General features: G+C 49.1%; 1 protein-coding gene across 2 annotated transcripts in view; it reads left to right on the top strand.

The window, feature by feature from the left end:
• Positions 1–2,082: 2,082 nt before the first annotated feature.
• The window catches only part of Hck (HCK proto-oncogene, Src family tyrosine kinase), a 40,791-nt gene continuing 21,316 nt past the window's right edge, over positions 2,083–21,557 (top strand). For both annotated transcript variants that reach the window (XM_027945201.2, XM_027945202.2), the window contains exons 1-2: positions 2,083–2,364; positions 19,900–20,017. In XM_027945201.2, coding sequence (XP_027801002.2) covers positions 2,090–2,364; positions 19,900–20,017 — 393 coding nt within the window. In that variant the 5' untranslated portion in view covers positions 2,083–2,089. The remainder of the gene's footprint in view (positions 2,365–19,899; positions 20,018–21,557) is intronic.

Consider the following 21,557-nt stretch of genomic DNA (forward strand, 5'->3'; position numbering starts at 1 on the left):
ACCTAGGACTCCACCGCTGTCACATCCACAGCTGGCTACATATCAGCAACTGTGACGAGTGAGAAGAACAAGTTGAGTAAGAACCACTCAAGTAAATTGAACATACACTCACATATTGCCTATTTTTAAAAGGGCATATATACATACATACACACACATATAATATATCTGTATATATAGTCAAGCTCATTTACTGAACTCATAAAAGGTCTTGTCTTTCTTTTTCATGGTTCTGCCAACTCAGGGGACATTTGGCATGTATGGATACGTCTTTGGTTGTCACAAATGGGGAAAGGGGTGCTACTGGCTCCTGGTGAGCACAGCCCAGGAGAGCTATTAAACATCCCACTTCGCCCAGGAGGGTCCACGATAATGAATTATGCAGCCAAATTTCCAAGGAGCTGAGTCTGAGAAGCTCTGCAGACCAGCCTCCGGAGCAGAGCCCAGCACCGGATGGATGCATCTTAAGCGCATGAAGGAGAGACCATGGTGACCTGGATGGGCCGACAGCAGTGGAAACACAGAGACAGACGCAGGAGGACTCCTATAGGTTTTGGAGGTGTGTTCCACGGGTGACAGTCCTTATCTTTTCTGGGAGCTGGGCACATCTAATCCACTTGGGGATTCCGTCACCTGCAGTCAAGCCCTCTCTCCCCTGTCAATTTGGGAAGTCCTTGAGTTGTCCTGAACCCTGGCCAGGAGGACCCCAGGAGGTTCCTGTGGGCAGGACTTTGCATGGCATTTGAATAGCGCTGGGAGGGGGGAGGGGGCTGCTAACCACACAGTGGGGGAGGGGCCAGGTGAGAAGGGAGGGATTGGAATGCGAGAAACAGAACAGAAAATTTGGGAGTGGGGCAGTTAGACTCCTCTAACAGTGAGGAGGCGATAGAGTAAGAGAGGCTAGGAATCCTTTAACAGGAGAGGTCAGAATCCCTAAAGGGCCAGGTTGACATTTTGGGGGTGGTGAGGGTTAGAATCCTGGAGATTCAATAAAACTCTTGGGGCAGAAGGAATTGGAGAATCAGCCAGGAGCAATTAGAATCCCCAGGTCAGTAACCTGGGCTGGGGAGGAAGGCCTGTAATCCCAGCAGCTGGGGGTGGGGGTGGGGGGCTGCGGCAGGAGGATGGTGAATTCAAAGCCAGCCTCAGAGATCTAGTGAGACACTAAGCAATCTATGGAGACCCTAAAAAAAAAAAAAAAAAAAAAAAAAAGCTAGAGATGTTGCTTAGTTGTTAAGCGTCCCTGGGTTCAATGCCCATGCCCCCCACCTCACCCCCCCAAAAAGTCCTCCAGGTTAGGGTTATAAATCTTGAGAACAGGGTAAGTTTGGGGGGCTCTTGTTTGGTTGGTGTTTTGTGTTGTTTTTTCAGACCAGGGATTGAAACAGTCTCTCCTACACCCACAGTCCTTTTGTTTTATTTGTTTGATTATTTTTTAGACAAGGCCTTGCTAAATTGCCCAGACTGGCCTCAAATTTGAGATCCTCCTGCCTCAGCCTCTCCAGTGGTAGCGATTATGGGTGTGTGCCAGGGCACTGGACTTGGTTAGAATCCTTTGAAGACAGGGGTTAGTATTCTTGGTTGGCTGGATTAGAATCTTTGGGGAAAGGGGCAGGTTAAAAATCCTTCAGATGTAGATGTGAAAGCAAAAAATCCTTGGGGGGGGCAGGATTAGGATCTTGGGAGGAGGAGACCAGGTCCTGGGGTTCTTGGACCAGCAGGTTAGAAATCACTGGAGGCTGGGTTAGAATTCTTTGGACTCAGGTTTGGAAAATCCGGGGAAGGGAATATATAAAAGGGGAAGCGTGGGAAACTGGGAAAGAGGAGGGTGGGAGTTAGGGTTCGGGTCTGTGGCGCTTAGGGTCCCCCAGGGACGAGGTTAACGTCCTTGGGGGCAGTTAGAAGTCTCCATGGGTGGGGTTTTTAAAAAGATCACTCGAGGTGAGATAAGGGTACTGGGAGCAGGAGACAGGTTAGGAACCTTGGGGAACTGGTTGTGATCCCTGGGCTGAGGTTAATCTTAGAGGGTGGTGGCAGGACACTTTGGGGGCGGGGTTTGCATCGCTCAGGGCGCGGCTAAGGCTTCCAGATGGCCTGTGGGAGCCACCGGGTTCTTGGTTCCAGCCCGGGGGCGCAGAGTAGGTTTAGAGGCGAGTGGGACCGGACAGTCCAGCGCTGGGAGAGCCCAAGAGGACCCGCGAGGCCGAAGCCGCCGCCCCCGGAGTGGCCCCAGCCTCTTGATCTCCACAGTCAGCCCATCTTCTTCTGGGCTCTGGTGCCCCGGGCCCCGGGAGCTGCTGAGCTGGGGGGGCGCTCGAGCTGCGAGGATCCGGGCTGCCCGCGAGAAGAAGAGCGGGCGCCCAGGTGAGTGCTGCGACCGGGGCTGGGGGCCACTTGGACCGTGAGCTCCGCTGGGTCTTGGCTGGGCGCGGGGAACCCGGGGCCGAGGGCTAGGCTCTCGATGGGTGCAGCTGGGGGCAGTGAGTGGAGAAGGGAACGTCAGGGGAGCTGCCGAGGGGTCTGGGGAGGAGGGGTCGCCGGCCAGTGCCGGGTGACCAGGTGAGGGTGGAACGCCGCCACCTAGCTGCGAACCTGGGATCCTCAGAGAAACGGGAAGTTTGGACTGTGGAGTGACTTTTTGCTGGAGCTGCTATTTCTCTGGACCGTCCAGGTTCCCCTTCTGCAAAAGAAAAAGAAAAAGAGAAGCCCCGAGGGGAAGGCCCTGACGGTTCCCAGTGGGGGTGGGTTACGCTGGGTTGGCAGCCAGCGTGGGGACTGAGGCAGCTGGGCACAGGCGTGGCGTGAGAGACACACCCAGGCGGGGCTGCAGCTGGATCTCTAAGCTCAGTCCTCTAAGCTAAGTCCTCCTCCTCACCCGTACCCGGTGCCACCGGCTCCGACCCCCAGCAGGCCTCTAGGTCAAGGCCCACAACCTGCCTCCGCAATCAACTCTGTGAGACCTTGGGCAAGTCACTCTCCTCCTCTCTAAATTCCAATTTCCTCGCCTGTAAAATGGGCTATTTTGTCTTCCTTTCAAGGTATCTGCGAGGTGATGTATGGGAGACAGTGTAGTGGGCAGGGGAGGGGACTCCGGAACAAATTGTCTATTGGACCCTGGGCAGGGTATTTGCATTTTCTGTGCCTCAGTTTCCATAACCATCTGGTGGGGATGTTAATAATAATACAAGCTGAGTATCCTTTATCTGAAAATCCAGAAGTGTTTTGGATTTCAGATATTTCCAGATTTTTGACTATTTGCAAATACCGGATGAGATACCCTGGGGGAGGAGGCCCAAGTCTACAAGTGAAATTCATGTATGTTTCATGAACACATAGCCTGAAGGGAATTGGTACAATATTTTTAGTGCACCCAAGTTTTGATGGTGATCCGGTCCCTTGAGGCCATTTGTGGGATTCTCCATTTATGGTGTCCGGTCAGTGCTCAAAAAGTTTCAGATTTTGGATTGGGAATGCTCCTTCCTGAGGTCACTGTGAAGACTAAATTAAGTACTGAAGGAAAAGCTCTCAGCTATGTGGGGTATTGTCACATGGATTGCTCATAGGTCTGGCCCAATGGTTCTCAAACTTGGGTCCTCATTCATCATAATGCTGGGGTTGTGGCTCAGCGGTAGAGCGCTTGTCTAGCACAGGTGAGGCACTGGGTTCAATTTTCAGCACCATATATAAGTGAATAAATAAAATAACTGTCCAACTAAGAAAAAATATTTAAAAAAAAAAAACAAACAAAAAACAACCCTCAATGCCAGCCCTGACACGAGAGATTCTGATTCAGGAGATCTGGTGCAGGGGATGCTGATGCTGCCAGGGACCCCACTTTCAGAACCACTTGGCTGGCACAGAAGGACCACAGTAGAGATGTTACTTTATTTCATGTTTTTTTTTTCCTTCCTTCTCCTTTTTTTGGGGGGGAGTGTGGGCAGGGGTGTGGCTGCATGGTGTTAAAACACAGAAAAGCAAAGGGGGGTGATACAGTAACTACCCCAGGAATCCATCACCCAGAATTAACAGATGTCAGCATTTTGTCCTGTATGCTTTGTATTTTTAAAAAATAAAATCACTAAACATACAATTTAAGCCCCCACCCTGCGTCCCTCAGTCCCGTTTCCATCCCCAGAGGCAACCAGTGCTGTGGATTGCAGTCCTTCTGGTTTGCGCTTTAAGATTTATTGCACCTGTAGGAACACAGAAGAATGCACAGAGTTGTTTCTGTTTTGGAGACCTACAGCAGCGTTCCCTAATCCACAAGGGATGCATTCCAAGACCCTCAGTAGATGCCTGGAACCATGGATAATACTGAACCCTACAGATTCATTAATTTACGACTTCTCTTGGGCATATCTGAATTGCCAGCATCTGTATTCTGCTGCTTTGGGACCATTTAAGTAAAATAAGAGTTACTTGACAGGTATTCCGGTGCATGATTGGAATTCCAGTGACACGGGAGGCTGAGGCAGGAGGATCACAAGCTCTAGGCCAGTCTCAGCAACTTAGATCCTCAGCAATTTAGCAAGACCCTGTCTCAAAATTTAAAAATTTTTAGAAAGGGGGCTGGAGATGTAGTTCAGTGGTAAAGTGTCCCTGGGTTTACTCTTCAGTACAAAAAAAAAAAAAAAAAAGTTACTTCAACACAAGTACTGTGGCACCATCACAGTTGATCTGACAATAATCAAAACCAAAGAAGCGGGCTGGGGATATAGCTCAGTTGGTAGGGTGCTTGCCTTGCATGCACAAGGCCCTGGGTTCAATCCCCAGCAGCACAAAAAAAAAAAAAAAACCCACTAAAGAAGCCAGGCTCAAAGTGCACACCTATAATCCCATTGGCTCAGGAGGCTGAAGCCAGCCTCAGCAATTTACCAAAGTTGTAGGCAATCTAGTGAGACCCCTTCTCAAAATAAAAAAAAATATAAAGTGTTAGGGATGTGGCTCAGTGGTAAAGCACCCCTGGGTTCAATCCCTGGTATAAAAAAAAATTAAATGACTAACGGGTGGGTAGTATATAAAGCAGGAATACACTGGACAAAGGATTGAATCATTCATTTTCCCTCATGGATGCAGGGAGGTAGTGTAGATTTCATCATGCTATTCAAAAGTGAGCACCATTTGAAAGTTAAGAATTGTTTATTTCTAGCCAGGCCTGGTGGCACACGCTTGTAATCCCAGCGGCTCAGAAGGCTGAGATAGGAGGATCGCGAGTTCAAAGCCAGCCTCAGCAATGGCAAGGTGCTTAGCAATTCAGTGAGACCCTTTCTCTAAATAAAATACAAAATAGGGCTGGGGTGTGGCTCAGTGGTAGAGTGCCCCTGGGTTCAATTCTTGGTACCAAAAAAAGAATTGTTTATTTCTAGAATTTTCCATTTAATATTTTCAGATTGCTGTTGGTGCAGGTAACCAAAACTGTAGAAAACTAAATTGTGGGTTAGGGGGAACTATTGAACGTAAGTACTATAAACTGTGAGAGTCTGCAATTTCCTTTTCTTTCCCCTTTATTGGTCGTTAAATTGTCAGGATCTCTCCAGGATGGGAAACAGAGGTCCAGTTCATTTCTTTTAACTGCCGTGGTGCCATCAGAGGACCTTCCTACATTTTTTCTCCTTCCCTGTTGATGGACATGGGGTGGTCCCAGGTGCTCACTAAAACAACATCGCTGGGATCTTTGGGGATGGGTGGCCTTGGGCACGTGGGCAGGTGTCTCCTGAGGAAAACACTGAGAGCTGGACCGCTCTCAGAAGGGGGCACTGTCACCATACTCTTTGTGAGAGGAGTGCTTAGCCCTGGGTAGGCCGCCCAGGGAGACTGGCGCAGAGAAGAGAGAAGAACCCAGTTGTGCTGACCTCGCCTCTCTCTCTAGACCCAAGGCCATTCTCCCAGACCCTGTGGCTTCTGCCCCAGGAGTCCCATTCACCTGGCTTCCTGTGCACAGTGCTTAGCAGGTACTTGAAAAGTGAAAGTAAGAATCTTTTAATTACAAACATTTTAGTATTTTTATATATTCTTCTGTGCACCTTTTATTTAACATAATTGGCATAGTGTTGCATATATAATTTTCATCCCATTAGTGTTATATTGTAAGTAGTGTTATATTGTAAATATTTCCCCACATCATTAAAATGTCCTTGAATTTTTAACAGCCACATACCATTCTGTTTGATGCAGCATAATTTGTTTCTAGTCAAGTGCTCTTATGGAGTTAGCAATTAAAAAAAATTAAATTGAGCTGACGTGCACATAGCTTTATAAAATCAACTTTTGGGGAGGGTATCGGGGATTGAACTCAGGGGCGCTCAACCACTGAGTCACATCCCCAGCCCTATTTTGTATTTTATTTAGAGACAAGTTCTCACTGAGTTGCTTAGTACCTCACTTTTGCTGAGGCTGGCTTTGAACTCAAGATCCTCCTGCCTCAGTCTCTCGAGCCACTGGGATTACAGGAGTGTGCCACTGCACCAGGCAAAATTTTGAAGTAAACAATTGAGTGGCATCTACGACATTCACACTGTTGTGCATCCACCATCTCCAGGTAGTTTCAAAACATCTTCAACACTCAAAAGGTGGTTGCTCCCATTAAGTTGCTGTTCCCATTCCCCAGCCCACCATTCCCTGGCAACCACCACCACCAATCTGCATTTTGTCTCTGGATTAAATCATTCTTCCAGGTATTTCATATAAATATAATCATACAATATGTGGCCTTTTGCATCTGGCTTTTTTTTTTTTTTCCTTTTGGTACTGGGGATTGAACCGGGGAGCACTTAACCACGGAACCACATCCCCAGCCCTTTTTATTTTTTATTTTGAGACAGGGTCTCGCTAAGTTGCTGAGGGCCTTGCTAAATTGCTGAGGCTGGCCTCGAACTTGCAATCCTCCTGCCTCAGACTCCCACATCACTGGGATTACAGGTGTGCACCAGTGTCTGGCTTCTTTGATTTAGGATCATGTTTTCGAGGTTCATTTACATGCTAACGAGTGTTGGTACTTCCTTCCACTTACGGGTGACTCATTGTATGGATCGACCGCAGTCTGTTTCTTCGGATGTCTGCACACGAGGATTCAGTTGTTTCCACCTTTGGGCTACGGTGCCGTGGTGGTCCTGAATTGGCTTAAGTGCCTCTTTTCAGTTTCTTGGGTTTATACCTGGCATGGAATTGCTAGGTCATATAATCATTCTATGTTTTAACTTTCTGAGGAATTGCCAAACTGTTTTCCATCACTTTAGATTCCTCCCAGCAATGTACAGGGGCTCCAGTTTCCCCCATATTCTCACTATAATATAACTATTATGATTTTTCTGGCATCCTAGTGGGGGTGGAATGCATAATGTTTTCCCCCGGTGCTGCGGATTGAACCCATGGCCTCATGCACGTTGGGCAGATGCTCTAACTGAGCGACAGTCCCAGCCCCCAAAGCACGAGTCTTACTCTATCCCGAGCAGACTGCATTCTGGGAGTCCTTGCCCCAGAGGGTGAGGAGAAGGGAGTTGGCATTGGGGGACTGGCCAGGACGCAGCTGCTAACTCTCCTAGCCGTTGGAGTTTTCAAGCCTGGCTCTCCAAATATAAGATGAGGCTTCCCTTTTTATAGAAAAGAAATATAAAGCCCAGAGAGGGGAAGTTGCTTTCCCAAAGTCCAATAGCAAATTAGTGGTACGATCTCTCTGGGTCTCCATCTTTCTAAACAAATCCCCACAGCATTTTGGTCCCCAACCCATTTCTCCAGGCCGGGAGTAGAGTTGGTAATGAGGTAGGAAACCCTCGCTCAAGGACGAAATGTGTCTTTGCCCTTGACCAGTGGCTGGGGCCACATAAGCTGCACCCCTGCTTGGCACTGCATCCTCTGGGTGGCACTGCCCTGGGACTTTTATGCCTAGTGCTCCCCTAAAGTCACCTGCCTGCACTCCCAGCATCCCCTTTGGACCCAGGAGATATAGATGCCCCCGAGAGCATAGAGTCTCGCCCTCCTCTCCGCCAGAGAAACGAAGGACAATAGACAGAGCACAGCAAACCGACCTGAATTTGAGTGCCTGCTCCGTCTCAGACAAGCTGTGGTGCGGTGGACAGATTTCTTCACTCTCCAAGTCTCGGTTTCCTCATCTGGAACATGGGAATAAGATGGATTGCTTAATACAGTTGTTCAATACAATTCCCATTATACTAACACACTCCAAATTACACATGAAACAATAGTCACACTTCAGAATTAAATATGGGTATATGGGTCTTAATTTGCGTTTCCCCAGAAGCAGACCCCAGACAAGGTTTCAAATTTGAATAGTTTATCTGGGAGCCAATTCCAAAGACCATGGCAGGAGAGTGGGAAAGAGGAGGTAGAAAGAAAGGTGAATTACCAGGCCGGTCATACTGTGGGCACTGGGAACCAGTGCCGAGCACGCTCGAGGTGAAGGAAATGGGACATTTGTGCCCCTGCCCCTGTCAGCCATTGGCCAAAGGCTGCTCCCCGGGCATGAAGATTCTCTAGCACTTCTCTAGTTTGCCAAGTTTGTGGGCAGAGCAAGTACCCATAGCTGCAGAGAAACCTCTCGGGCAGAGACACATAGGTGCTGACAATTGGAGGCCAGCTAGAATGTTCCTCGGTGGTTGCCAGGTTGACAGACAGGGCACCAACAGCCCCTGCTTCCATATACATGTGTGTAAACGCAGAGGCCAGACGTTGGCAGAAGCCACAGGGGAAGGGGAGGAGAGGTGGTCTTAGAGGATGCATAGAAGCAGTGATCCGAGGGGACCTTAGGTGTATCTGTAAAGTTTAAAAGTTTAAAAAAAAGAATGAGCATTCATACGACTTACCAGGTGATGAAAGATCTTTTTTTTTTTTTTTTTTTTTTGGTACCTGGGATTAAACTCAAGGGCACTCGACCACTGAGCCACATCCCCAGCCCTGTTTTGTATTCTATTTAGAGACAGGGTCTCATTGAGTTGCTTAGCGCCTTGCCATTGCTGAGGCTGGCTTTGAACTCGTGATTCTCTTGTCTCAGCCTCCTGAGCCGCTGGGATTACAGGTGTGGGCCACTGCACCACGCTTGAAAGGTCATTTTTGAATCAAAAATTACTCCAAAATATAAAAGAAACTGAGGCCTGGAACTCTCAACTTAAAACAAACAAACAATGAAAACGCAACAGAACTTGTTACTGTGGCTGTGAGGACCCCATTGGTGGGGGTTGGGGGGGGGAGGGGCAGCTGAACTTGGAGCATCGAGGCAGGAGGAGTGAAAAGTTGCCCCTGGGGCCAGCAGGCCACTGTGTCCTCTCTGACAAGGGGCATTCGCCTCCAGGCCCTAAGCAGGAATGAGCAAACACAGATTACCCTTCCTGCTTTGAACCACACTCATAATTTTCAGGTAGATGGGAAATCTGGGGCATCTGGGAAGCTGACAGCAACTTCATTCAGTTATTCAACAGGAGTTTCACTGAGCACATACTGTGTCCCAGTTTTTCGTGCGGGGGAGCAGCACCGAAGAGAACAGGGTCCTCGCCGTGCCTTCATTCTGGGGGGCGACGTGCGTCATGAGGTCCACTGGTGGGCTATTGTTCAAGTCTGTGGCGAAGCAGCCTCCACAGGAGTAAATGTGAAGGCAATTTGTTAGCAGAGACGCCTGTGGGGAGAAACCAGGAGGGACCAGAGGATCCCTGAGATGGCCAGACGGGTCTGACCCCTGATGAAGGAGGAGAGAAGCCGGGGGGAGGCAGAGGGCTTGGTCCCCTGTGCAGTCCTAAGGAAGGAGGTCTCCCGGGCCTCTGTCTCCCTGCCACATCTGGCACTGACTGGGAGCAGCCCATGAGGCCCAAGAGGCCTTCAAAGCACAGCGCTGGGGCTGTCGACTCACTGAGCTCTCTGCTCCCTTGGGGTTGTCCTGGGAAGGGGTGGTCACAGCCTTGAAGACTGTGGGACCTATGGGGTTGGGGACAAGGGTTTGTGTTTTAGCCAGTGCAATGGGGGAGGGCCTCTCTGAGAAGCCGAGATCTTTGAAGAGACCTGGATGAAGTGCAGGAGGCTTTCTGGGTAAAGAACGTTCCAGAAAGCAGCAGGTTGCCCTGACCCCGAGAGGGAAGCGTGATTGGTGAGTTGAAGAACAGCAAGAAGGGTGGGGTGGATGGGGAGAGATGGAGAGGCCTGGTACCCAGCAGGAGGCGAGTCTGCGGCCAGGTGAGGGAAGCTCAGGCCCCCGAGGTCTCCCCACCTGGACGGGGCGGGGCTTTCACGCAGTGGGAAGGGAGCCTGGGAGGCCTGGAGCAGAAGAGGCAGGCGGCCCGACTCAAGTTTTGAGAGGCCGGCTTCTTTGTAAGAGGCAGAATGAGAATCCAAAGCCGGCTCTGACTTCAGATCTCATCCTCTATTTCCCAAAGTGCCTCGCCCCTGCCTACCTCAGGCCCACGGTGACCCTGGGATTCTGGGCTTCAGCCAGCGGCCCAAGGCCAAGGGCACCGTCGAGCTGCTAGGAATTCAGTATGTGGTTCCAGCAGGCAGGTGGAACACGGGCCTCTCAGAAGCCAACACTCTGGCCCGACCAATGAATGTCCACAACTGCGAATCCTGTGTGTTGTTCTGTCCTTTGCCTTGGTGTGACCCAGGGCCCAACACCAGCCCTTGTCTAGGGTGGCTTCTCCACCCGTAGGATGAAGACAGTGACCTCCCAAGTCCCTTCCTGTCTGCAAATCAAGCTCTTGAGCTCTCTCAGAGAGGGGCACAGATGAGAGGCCAGGGGTGGCCCCCGAGTGTCCATTAGGGACAACAGTCACTTGGGGACAAGGGTGGCTCATTTGGAAGACAGAGAATCTGAGAAATCAGAGCCGCAGGGGCTGCACCTTGAAGCTCAAGGAATTGGTTCCTGTTTGGGGAAGATGTCCCTCCCTGCCCCCAAGACTGCACTGTTCCGAGAAAAGAAAGTTCCTCTAACTGGATGTCCTTGAGCCACCGGCCCCATTTGTCACCTTCCTGAGCTTTCTGTTTGGGTTCCTCATTGTCCTCTTCCCTCATCGCCTGCCGCCTCTGGGCTGACCCCAGTGAATGGGGAATGGCAGCAGAGCTGAGGACCAGTGCCACCTGTCACCGACCAGCAGGGAGACCCTCTTGCTCTGCAGCAGGGAGACCTTTTCCTGTCTGAGATCTGGGTTCGTAGTTCTGGTCTTCTGACTTCAGTCACGTGCGGTGAAGCCTGTGGAGAGTAGAACACAATCCATTCACTCCACCAAGGAATATGGAGGGCCTATTTCGGCCAGGTGCTTTGTAGGCCTGACTTTGGTGCCGTCAGTTCCATGGGATCCCTATTCCACCCATGCTCGCCCACTCTACGGTCTGGCTCTACGGTCTAGTATCATCTTAGTTTCTCTTCTATCAAAACTGCTAACAGAGAAGTCTTTCCATCAGTCATTTACACTTGAGTGTGAATTGCGATTCCTTGTCAGAATGTCCTCTTTCCTGGACAGTATTCTTTGGTGTTGAAGGAAACAAAAGATCCAACTCAAACTGGCTCAAGCAGAAGAGGGAGGTCATTAGAAAGTCCATGAGGTATCAGCTTCAAGCCGAGCTAGGTCCGAGCTTGGGAATCTGGATTCATCTATTTTGGACTCTGTTTAGCTGCTACATGCCTGTTTTCTAGCCAAAAGCCACAGGCTGACTCTTCTTGACCAGGATTGAGTCAGTGTCCATTTCTGCTTCTATTGCATCAACTCTGACTGGCCAGAGCAGTCATGGCCTCTAGCAGACTACTGCAGGGGTCGAGGGAGACAGGGAGGAAGGAAGGGAGAGCAGAGACCGTGCAGGAAAGAACTGCAGCCGCCCCTTTCGGAGAACTCCTTGTCTAGCTTCTCGGGCCACATTAGGAGAAACTGAGGCCCAGAGAAAAACTGAGACCTGTCTAAGGTCGCCCAGTGAGCTTTTGACAGAGAAGGGACATCTCCGGGGCTTCACACCCCCAGCCTTTGCAGAACTCTGCTGTGCACAGACACTCCCAGAAAGCCATCTCCGGTCCACTCTGGGAGGGGGGGAGTCCCGGGCAGTCCCTGGCCTTTCCTCCTTGGGCTCAGCTCTGGGTGCGGGAGAGGCCTCCCACCCTGCGTGGTGACCATGGGAAGCAGCCAGGGCAAGCAGCCTGACTCTTCTCATTTCCCTCCCATGCAGGGCCTGCAGAAACTGAGGGGACAGGAGCAGGTTTCGGGTTCCAGGGTGGGCAGTGGCCTGAGGAAGTGTCTGAGCCAGGCGTCCATGGTTCTGGGCTAGTGTGGGGCCAGGGAGCTACTTCTGCTCTGAGAGCTTGGTCAGGAACCACACGGGGAAAGACACGTGTGCATGTGGAGATTTTAAAGGTTTCTCACAACCCTTGTCGCACAGAACCTCAGGCCAAGCCTGAGGAACAAATGCCTCCTTTCTTTTTAAAAATGAGGCTCAGGAGAAGAAGTGATGGGACCAAGGTCTCTCAGTCAGTTGGCGGCAGAACCATAATCCACACCTGGTTCAGCCTCCATTCCACTATCTTGATGGGTCTCAGATTTTATCATGCAAAAAGAATTTGCCGCAGCACCATACATCTTCTAGGCTTCACTCCTGGTTCGTTTAATCTAGCATGTAACCCAGGAATAGGCCAGAATCAGTGAAGACTATTTGAGTGCATGTGGCAGAAACCCGAATCAAATTGGTTTAGGCAAAAATGAGAATTTAATTTGCTCATGAAGAAGAAAAATCCTGGGGTTTACAATCTTCAGGTATAGCTGTATCCAGGTGCTCAAACTGATTCCATCAGGATTACCATCAGGAATCACTGTCTCTGTCTCTCAGTTCTGTTGTCCTCTGTAGTTGTTTCACTTTAAAGCAACTTCTCTCTTCATGATATCAAGATGATTCCCAAGAGCCCCAAGTTCCTACATCATGATTTACAAAGACTGCCTTTTTCCTAATTTTGCCAGCAAAATGCCCAGGGAAGACTCTGAATGCCTTCGTAAGGATCACAGATTTGTAACTAGATCAATTGCTAAGGCCAGGGGATACAGGGTTCTGTGATCCTAAAGGCCAGAGTGGGTTAGTCCTGCCACATCTCCTATCCTGAGAAGGAGAAGGTTGTTTTCCCAGAGAAAAATCCAGGCACTATTAGGAGAGGGATGAATGCCAAATTCACCTTTAATCCCAGCAGCTTGGGAGGCTGAGGCAGGAGGATCACAAGTTTGGAGCCAGCCTCAGCAACTTAGTGAGGCCCTGTCTCTAAATAAAATATAAAAAGGGCTGGGGATATGGCTCTATGGTTAAGTGCCCCTGGGTTCAATCCCCAGTGCGAATGATGAGGACACAGAGCAAAAGATGCTCACTAGGGCTGTCGTTCCCAACCAGAATGTGCACATAGGTCACCCGGGGACTGAGGGGGCACACTCTGTTTGGGAGGTGGGGCCTGAGCTCTGCATTTCTAATCTCCCTCGGGAGGTGGATGCTGCTGGTTTCACATTGCCACACCCCAGAGCCAGGCTCTATGACATTTCTAAGCTCAACTGAAGCCCCTCTGTCACAGGGCACCCTGCCAGAGGTCCTAAGCTGCACAAAACTCTTCCATCATCCTCTCCCCACCCTGCCCATTCCATGGTTCCCAGACCCCCCTGAATATCAATGACATATGTTGGGGAAATCCTCGCCAGCAAGTATTAGACTCTGCTGCCAAATCACAGTGGGAGAGAGTGTCCGTCTCCCCTTCAATGGCCTTTATGTGAGCATGACATGATAAATGTTCTTTTGAATTTAGTGCTCAAAAGATATTTGTTCTGCTAAGTTCCTGCGCTTCCAGGATCTTAAGGTGATGATATAGAGATTTCCATTTTTTTTTTTTCTTGGCTACTAAGGAACTCTGAGATAAGTGTAGGATTCCGGTTCAATGATTGTTCCTTTGAATCTTTTTTTTTTTTTTTCTGGGCTGATCTCCCTCTCATCTGGGTCCCTGAGTGCTGAGCTCAGCTCCCGCCTGGCACTGGCACACAGGGAACCAATACACACCCAGAGCACCGTGCCCTTTGCAATGGATAGTAAAAGTGTCAGGATGTGATTTCTTTCTTTCTTTTTTAAAATATAATATCTGCTCATAATATCTGGGATTGAACCCAGGGGCACTTAACCAATGAGCCACATCCCCAGCCCTACTTTGCATTTTCTTTAGAGACAGTAGAGACAGGGTCTCACTGAATTGCTTGGAACCTCAATTTTGCAGAGGCTGGTTTTGAACTCGAGATCCTCCTGTCTCAGTCTCTAGCTGCTGGGATTACAGGCGTGAGCCACCATGTTGGTTTCCTTTGAGTCTTGAATTGCTCTGTATATTGGTTAATATTTTAAGCTTTTTCAAATCCCTTTTGGAAGTTTTTTTTTTTTTCACATTCTTGACTTTTCCCAGATCTTTATCTATTCAAAACCTCCCTGCTCTTCAAAACCTAGATTGTTTTTTCTATTAACATGCTAATATACACATATATTCATGTTATCAAAGAGTTTGATATTATATGTTTTGCAGATTGCATTTATCACCTAATAAGTATATTAACAACTTTGGCCATGTGCATGAGTATACTAACAGCATGCATATCTTTGCCACTCCCTATTATAGTGTCTATTATAGGCCCTCCCCCTTCTGTACTGGGGCTTGAACCCAGAGCCTCGTGCATGCTGGTCAAGTGCTCTACCACTGAGCTACATCTCCAGTACCCACCCTTTTTTATTGTGGCAAAATACATATAATATAAAATTTATCATCTAAACCATTTTAAAGGTACCTTCCGTGGCATTAAGTGGATTCACGACGTTGTACAAACATCATCATCATCCACCCCCGCAAGTTTTCATCTCATCTCATCCCCCTCCTGCTGCCTCAGGCCTGGCTCCCGGTGACCACCATTCTACTTTCTGTCTCTGCTAACAGCTTCTTCACACGTGGCTTTGGAGTGTAGCGCCGTATATCCACTCTTTTCTTCGCAACAGAAATCACATCCTGGCAGGGGACTGGGGTCGTGGCTCAGTGGTGAAGCGCTCGCCTAGCACATGTGAGGCACTGGGTTTGATCCTCAGCACTGCATAGTATTTTTTTAAATGAGCAGATATTATATTTTAAAAAAGAAAGAAAGAAATCACATCCTGACACTTTTACTATCCATTGCAAAGGGCACGGTGCTCTGGGTGTGTATTGGTTCCCTGTGTGCCAGTGCCAGGCGGGAGCTGAGCTCAGCACTCAGGGACCCAGATGAGAGGGAGATCAGCCCAGACTGTGCAGCAATGATGGGAATGGCCTGTACCTGCACCGCCTCGGACCTGAGCCAACCATGGTGACAGAGCACCTAAAAAGTAGCGATGCATAACCGAATGTAACACTCGCACTAGGATTTAAAGACAGTACAAAACTGGGCCTGGTCATGCATGCCTGTAATCCCTGTGGCTCAGGAGGCTGAGGCAGGAGGATTGGGAGTTTGAGGCCAGTCTCAGAAACTTTGTGAGACCCTGTCTCAAAAACAAAGAATAAAAAGAGTTGGCTTTGTGGTAGAGTGCCTCTGGGTTCAATCCCTATTTACCCCACCACCCCCAAAAAAGACTTAGTGCAAAAGAAGAATGTGGGTCAGTGTGATAGGCCTGTAATTGCAGCTACTCAGGAGGCTGAAGCAGGAGGATTGCTTGAGCTTGGTGGTTCAAGGCCAGCCTGGACAACATAGTGAGACCCCCAGCAACACAAAATATCTCGTTGATAATTTTTCTTTTATTTATTGCATGCTAATAAATTTTAGACATTGTGTAAAATAAATACATTTTTAGATGAACTAACTTGTTTTTCTTTTTACTTTTAAAAATATGGCTGTAGCTCAGTGGGACAGCACTTGCCTAGCATGTGTGAGGCCCTGGGTTCAACCCCCAATGTGGCAAAAAATAAAGAGAGAATGAAAAATGTAAAAGCCAGGTACAGTGGCGCACGTCTGTAATCTTACCTTGGGAGATGAAGGCAGGAGGTTCCCAAGTTCAAGGTCAGCCTGGGCCACTTAGCGAGACCCTGTTTCAAAATAAAAAGGGCTGGGATGTATCTCATGGTAGAGCACCCCGGGGTTCAATCCCCAGTGCCACAAAAATTAATACATGAATAAATACATACATACATACATAAAGAAACGGCTGTGGAAAGCACTGGATTATAAATGAGACTCACCCTACTTTTCTGGGGGACGTGGCAATGGACGTTTCCAATGCCCACCGCACACCAGGCAGTGGACGTGGTTCTCCTGGTTCGGGGGACAGTCACATTTTACACAGATCTGTCTCCTGGCATTATATCACTTTTTTACAAAAATCAGCCCGATGTGCCTCAGCCCCTCGGAGCCTCTGGGCCAGAGGAGCCCAGAGCTGTGTGTGCTTCGTGCTCCCGCAAAGCCACGGTGGGTGGCTGCCAGCAGAGGGGGTCGTGGTGAGCAAGCGTCTCTAGTGCCACTGTGCGTGGGGACTTTCCAAGGTTTCTCAATTCAGTGCTCACCAGCCCCTGAGCCCCAAAACCACCATCCTTCTCAGAGATGGCCTTGGTGTGAATGAAAACAAGCCCTTCAGAGAGACCCATCCCTCAGGACCCTGTGGCCATCATGACTATGTAAATCTGTACCCTAAAATGACATTGGTTAAGCTTTCATTATGTATGGAGTTGGACTCTTGATGTCGCAGAGGCAGATCAGTGGGCGTTCAGAGAGGGGGAGGAGCCGCCCCATGTCACACAGCAGTGCTCTTCCCAGAATCCCCTTATGTCGAGTAAAATAGATGAAATAAATGTGATATATATTTATGCCGTGATAAACCACACAAGAATGTTATTTAATCTCCTAGACGGCAATACCTATTTGTCACAAATCAAACAGAGAGGTTGGTTTCAGTTTTAAGTGCACTCAGGTACCTTATAAAATGGTGATTAATTGTGATAATTTTTCAAATTAGTGATCCAGCATTCCGGCAATCAGAATGTGTTCCTTTTTGATTCACCAAACGAAGCCAAAACAGCTCATGTCTCTAAGTGGTAAACTGTTCCCACTTCCCACCAGACAAATCCTGGTAAATAAAGAGGGATCTTTCCTTTTTATTTATTTATTTTTTACAGTGATTTTCCTAGGTGTGGACATTCAGATATTTTTCTTTCTTAAGCTACAAACATGTGTTTTAAAAATTTATTTTTTTTTTCTGGTACCAGGGATTGAACCCAGGGGGACTCCATCACTGAGCCACATCCCCAGCCCTATTTTGAATTTAGAGACAGGGGCTCACTGAGTTGATTGGTGCCTCGACGTTGCTGAGGCTGGCTTTGAACTTGAGATCCTCCTGCCTCAGCCTCCTGAGCCACGGGGATTACAGGCCTGAAGCACCGCGCCCAGCACACGTGTTTATTTTAACAAGATGTAGACAACCGAGTTCTAGCTGCTTTAGAAGAAATTGCAGTTTTGCAGAGATGGGGAAAGCAGAGCTTCCTCTTGTGGTTCTCCTGGGCTGGCTTCTCAGCAGATACGCGCACCCATTTTGAGAAAAAAATAATGAAATGCTCCTCCACTGATACAGTAAGTTTTGAATCCAGTCAGGCAAATGTGTTTTCTTTAAGCATCTTTAAATTAACACAGCAGCAAAGTCTGTGAGCTCTACTTCTTTTTTAAAAATTTTTATTTGTTCTTTTTAGTTATACAAGATAGTGAAATGTCTTTTGACATAGCATACACACATGGAGTGTAACTTCCCATTCTTGTGGTTGTACATGCTGTGGAGTTGCCCTGGTCATGTGTTCATATATGACCCTAGGAACGTTATGTCTGGTTCATTTCACTGTCTTTCCTACTCTCATCCTCCCTCCCTTCCCTTCACTCCCCTTTGTCTAATCCTGTGAACTTCTTACCGCCCTGCCAGTGTGTTAGCATTCGTATCTCAGAGAACATTCGACCTTTGGTTTTTTGGGATTAGTTTATTTCACTTAACATGATAGTCTCCAGCTCCATCCATTTACCAGCAAATGCCAAAATTTCATTCTTCTTTAAGGCTGAGTGATATTCCATTGTGTACATGTACCACATTTTCTTTATCTGTTCATCTGTTGAAGGGGATGTAAGTTAGTTCCATAGCTTAGCTATTTTGAATTGAGCTGCTATAAACACCTGATGCGGCTATGTCACTGTAGTATGCTGTTTTTAAGTCCTTTGGGTATAGATCGAGGAGTGGGAAGACTGAGTCAAATGATGGTTCTGTTTCAAGTTTCCTGAGGAATCTCCATACTGCTTTCCAGAGTAGTTGCGCCAACTTGCAGTCCTACCAGCAGCGTAAGAGTGAACCTTTCCCCCACATCCTCGCCAATATTTGTTCTTGCTTGTATTCTTGATAATTGCCATTCTAACTGGAGTGAGATGAAATCTCTGTAGTTTTAATTTGTGGTTTTAATTTGCATTTCTGTAATTGCTATTGATGTTGAACATTTTTTAAATATATTTGTTGACTGATCATATTTCTTCTTCTGTGAAGTGTCTGTTTGGTTACTTTGCCCGTTTTTTGATTGGGATATTTGTTTTTTGGGGGTTAAATTTTTTGAGTTCTTTATATATCCTGGAAATTAATGCTATATCTGAGGTGCAGGTGGCAAAGATTTTCTGTGAGCTCTACTTCTAAAACATTCCCTAAATCCTTCCACTTCCTACCCCTTTTAAAGCCACCACCTGCACCATGCTGCCATCATCTCGGGGCTGGTAGACCACCACAGTCTCTGATGGGGCTCCCTCCAGTCCATACTTCACCCAGCAACCAGTGGGAAGATTTGAAGCAAAAATTGAACACCAGGGTTGTCCTGCCAGAAACCTGCCATCATTTCCGACCTTCCTTTGAATAAAATCCAAACTCCTCATGGCCACCAGAAGATGTAGCAGCCTTTCACGGAGCCTCCTTTCCCCTGCCCTGGAGCTGTAGCTGCACTGACCTGCTTTCACAGCCGCCTTCTTCCAAACACATTCCAGCCCCAGGGCCTTTGCACTTGCTTGCTATTCTCTCTGCCCGGAACACTATTCCCTAAGAGTGTCATATGACTAGCTCCTGTGTCATTCCGACCCCAGGTCCAATATCACCTCCTAAGAGGGGCCTTCCCTGACCACACTGTCTACAGGACCCTGTCCAGTTGTTCCCTCTGACATGCTCTCTTTTTACATTTCATTCCACTAACTAAATATGGTGTTATTTTCACTGTTGACTTGTTTATTAACTGTGTCTCCTGTTCTTCAGTTGAGCTCCATAAGAACGTGGACTTGCCCGATTTGTTTAGGGCTTAGAAAAGTACTCAGTAAATGTTTATTGAGTAAATGAATGAATGAGCAAATAAGTCAGAGAGAGAGAGAGGAGCCGGGGAGGGAGAAGGCGGGAGGGAGGGTCCTAAACCAAATATAGAATGACACAGGGATATGAAGCCTTGGTTACTGTTTAGCTGGATCATTGGAGCCACGTTATGTGACCTCAGCCTTGTGACTTATTGCACAATAATGGTCCAGTTTTACTTGACTCTAGTCCCTCAGCCCAAGGCTGCCGTTTCTCTGTCCATGTGTCTTCGTGTCCTTCCCACCCCCTGCCAGCAGGTTTTATTGTTATCCCCATTTTGCTGATGAGGAGCTGAGACTGGCTTGGGTGACAGGAGAGTGACAGGTGGGTGTGAGTGAAGCCAGGTGCCGAGGGTTAGCTTGGGCATTCTGACCAGGAGCCGCAGCGCCCGCCACCCACTGGCCGCCCCGCTGCCCGGCACGGTGGTGTTCCCATTGTCCCCCTGACTTATCCTCTGAGTCAACTCCACAGCCCGCTGGTCCTGGACCAGGTCAGGCAGCATCAGCAGACTCCCCTGCTGGGCTCTGGACAACCCAGCCTCCCTTCTGCCTGCAGGATGGGGTGCATGAAGTCCAAGTTCCTCCGGAATAAAGGCAAGGCCTCCAAGTCTGAGTCCAGCACCAACCTGCACAGCCCTGTGTACATGCCAGATCCCACGACCCCGATCAAGTTGGTGAGTAGGGGCGGGGCCTGCCAGGCCCTGGCAGCATCTCCTTCCCCAGGCTGCGCAGGGTGTGGTGGGGACGGGGTGGCACTGCCTAGCCATGGCCGGTGCCCATGCTCTCCAGAATACCTCTCCGGATACTTCCCAGGCAAGGACGTCCCTCCCTGTCCTACAGAGCACCTTGCCCACCAGCGTGACTCCAACAACCAGCCGAGGCGCACCAGCCTGGAAGCTGCACAGCAGTGACCCCCACCAGACCAGTCCTAAGAGCAGCGGCGGTGATGGCAGTCACAGTAGCATCTGTGTCATGCAAGAATACACTAGCAGTCGCAGTACGCCTGGTGGTGGGCGTGCGACAGCAGCCGCAGCAGCAGGCACAACAGTGAATAAGAGGCGCAGCCAGGCTACCAGGGGGTGCCCACTCCCTGCTGTCCAGTCTCCGAGGGACCAGGCTGTCCTGTGCGCTTTACAGAATTAACGGGCTGAGTTCTCGCAACAGGCCTGCTGTAGTGACCATCGGTACCTGCCCGTTTACAGCTGGGCGCAGAGATCAGCCAGCTCGCCTAGGGCCTCCCCTAGGGGTGGGCGAGTAGGTTCCTAGGTGACGCCAATGCTAAAGAAGGGGATGGTCATCGTGGTGGTGACAGTGCGGTTGATAGACAGCGGTGGCAGCCATACTAGTGGTGACCGTGATGGTGGTGAAAAGGGTCATTAGCGTCGTAGCGGTGGTGAGACACTCACGCTGTGATGGCAGTGGCTGGGCTTGCGGCAGGGGTAATGGGTGTAATAATCTAATCGTTCCTGTTCGTTGAGCACCTGCCAGGGCCTGGGCGTCCAGGTAAGCGGCCTCCTGTCATGATTCTTCACGGAAAGCTGGGAGACAGCAGTTAGGCCACATCACAGCCAGGGTGACCAAGGCTCAAAGAAGTTAAATGGCTCCAGAGGGCCAAGCAGCAGGGAAACGTTCAGCCATGTCTTTCTAACCCCAGATCTGGGGTTCTCTCCGCTCAGTGCCCCTCTATCTGTCCCAACTGAGGTTGGCTGGGGACTCAGCAGCAGCTGGAAGTCCAGCTAGGTGAGGGGGCCTTCCTGGGTGGCCCCTCAGGGAGTTCTTCCTCACATTGAAGGGAGGCCTGTTACCCCATAACCCTTACTTCTTGGGGGGGGGGGTTACCAGGGATTAAACTCCAGGTCACTTGACCACTGAGCCACATCCCCAGCCTTATTTTGTATTTTATTTAGAGACAGGGTCTCACTGAGTTGCTTAGCGCCTTGCTAAGTTGCTGAGGCTGGCTTTGAACTCATGATCCTCCTGCCTCAGCCTCCTGAGCTGCTGGGATTACAGGCGTGTGTCAACATACCCAGCTCCCATAACCTTACTTCTTCTTTTTTTTATTTTAATATTTTTTTAGTTGTAGATGGACACAATATCTTTATTTTTATGTGGTGCTGAGGATAGAACCCAGGGCCTCACGCGTGTGAGGCAAGGGCTCTACCACTGAGCCCCAGCCCAACCCTTACTTCTTGATCCCAAACCTCCCTGTTAGCC

This window comes from Marmota flaviventris, chromosome 2 (genome assembly GCF_047511675.1).
Source record: "Marmota flaviventris isolate mMarFla1 chromosome 2, mMarFla1.hap1, whole genome shotgun sequence".
Classification (NCBI taxonomy): Eukaryota; Metazoa; Chordata; class Mammalia; order Rodentia; family Sciuridae; genus Marmota; species Marmota flaviventris.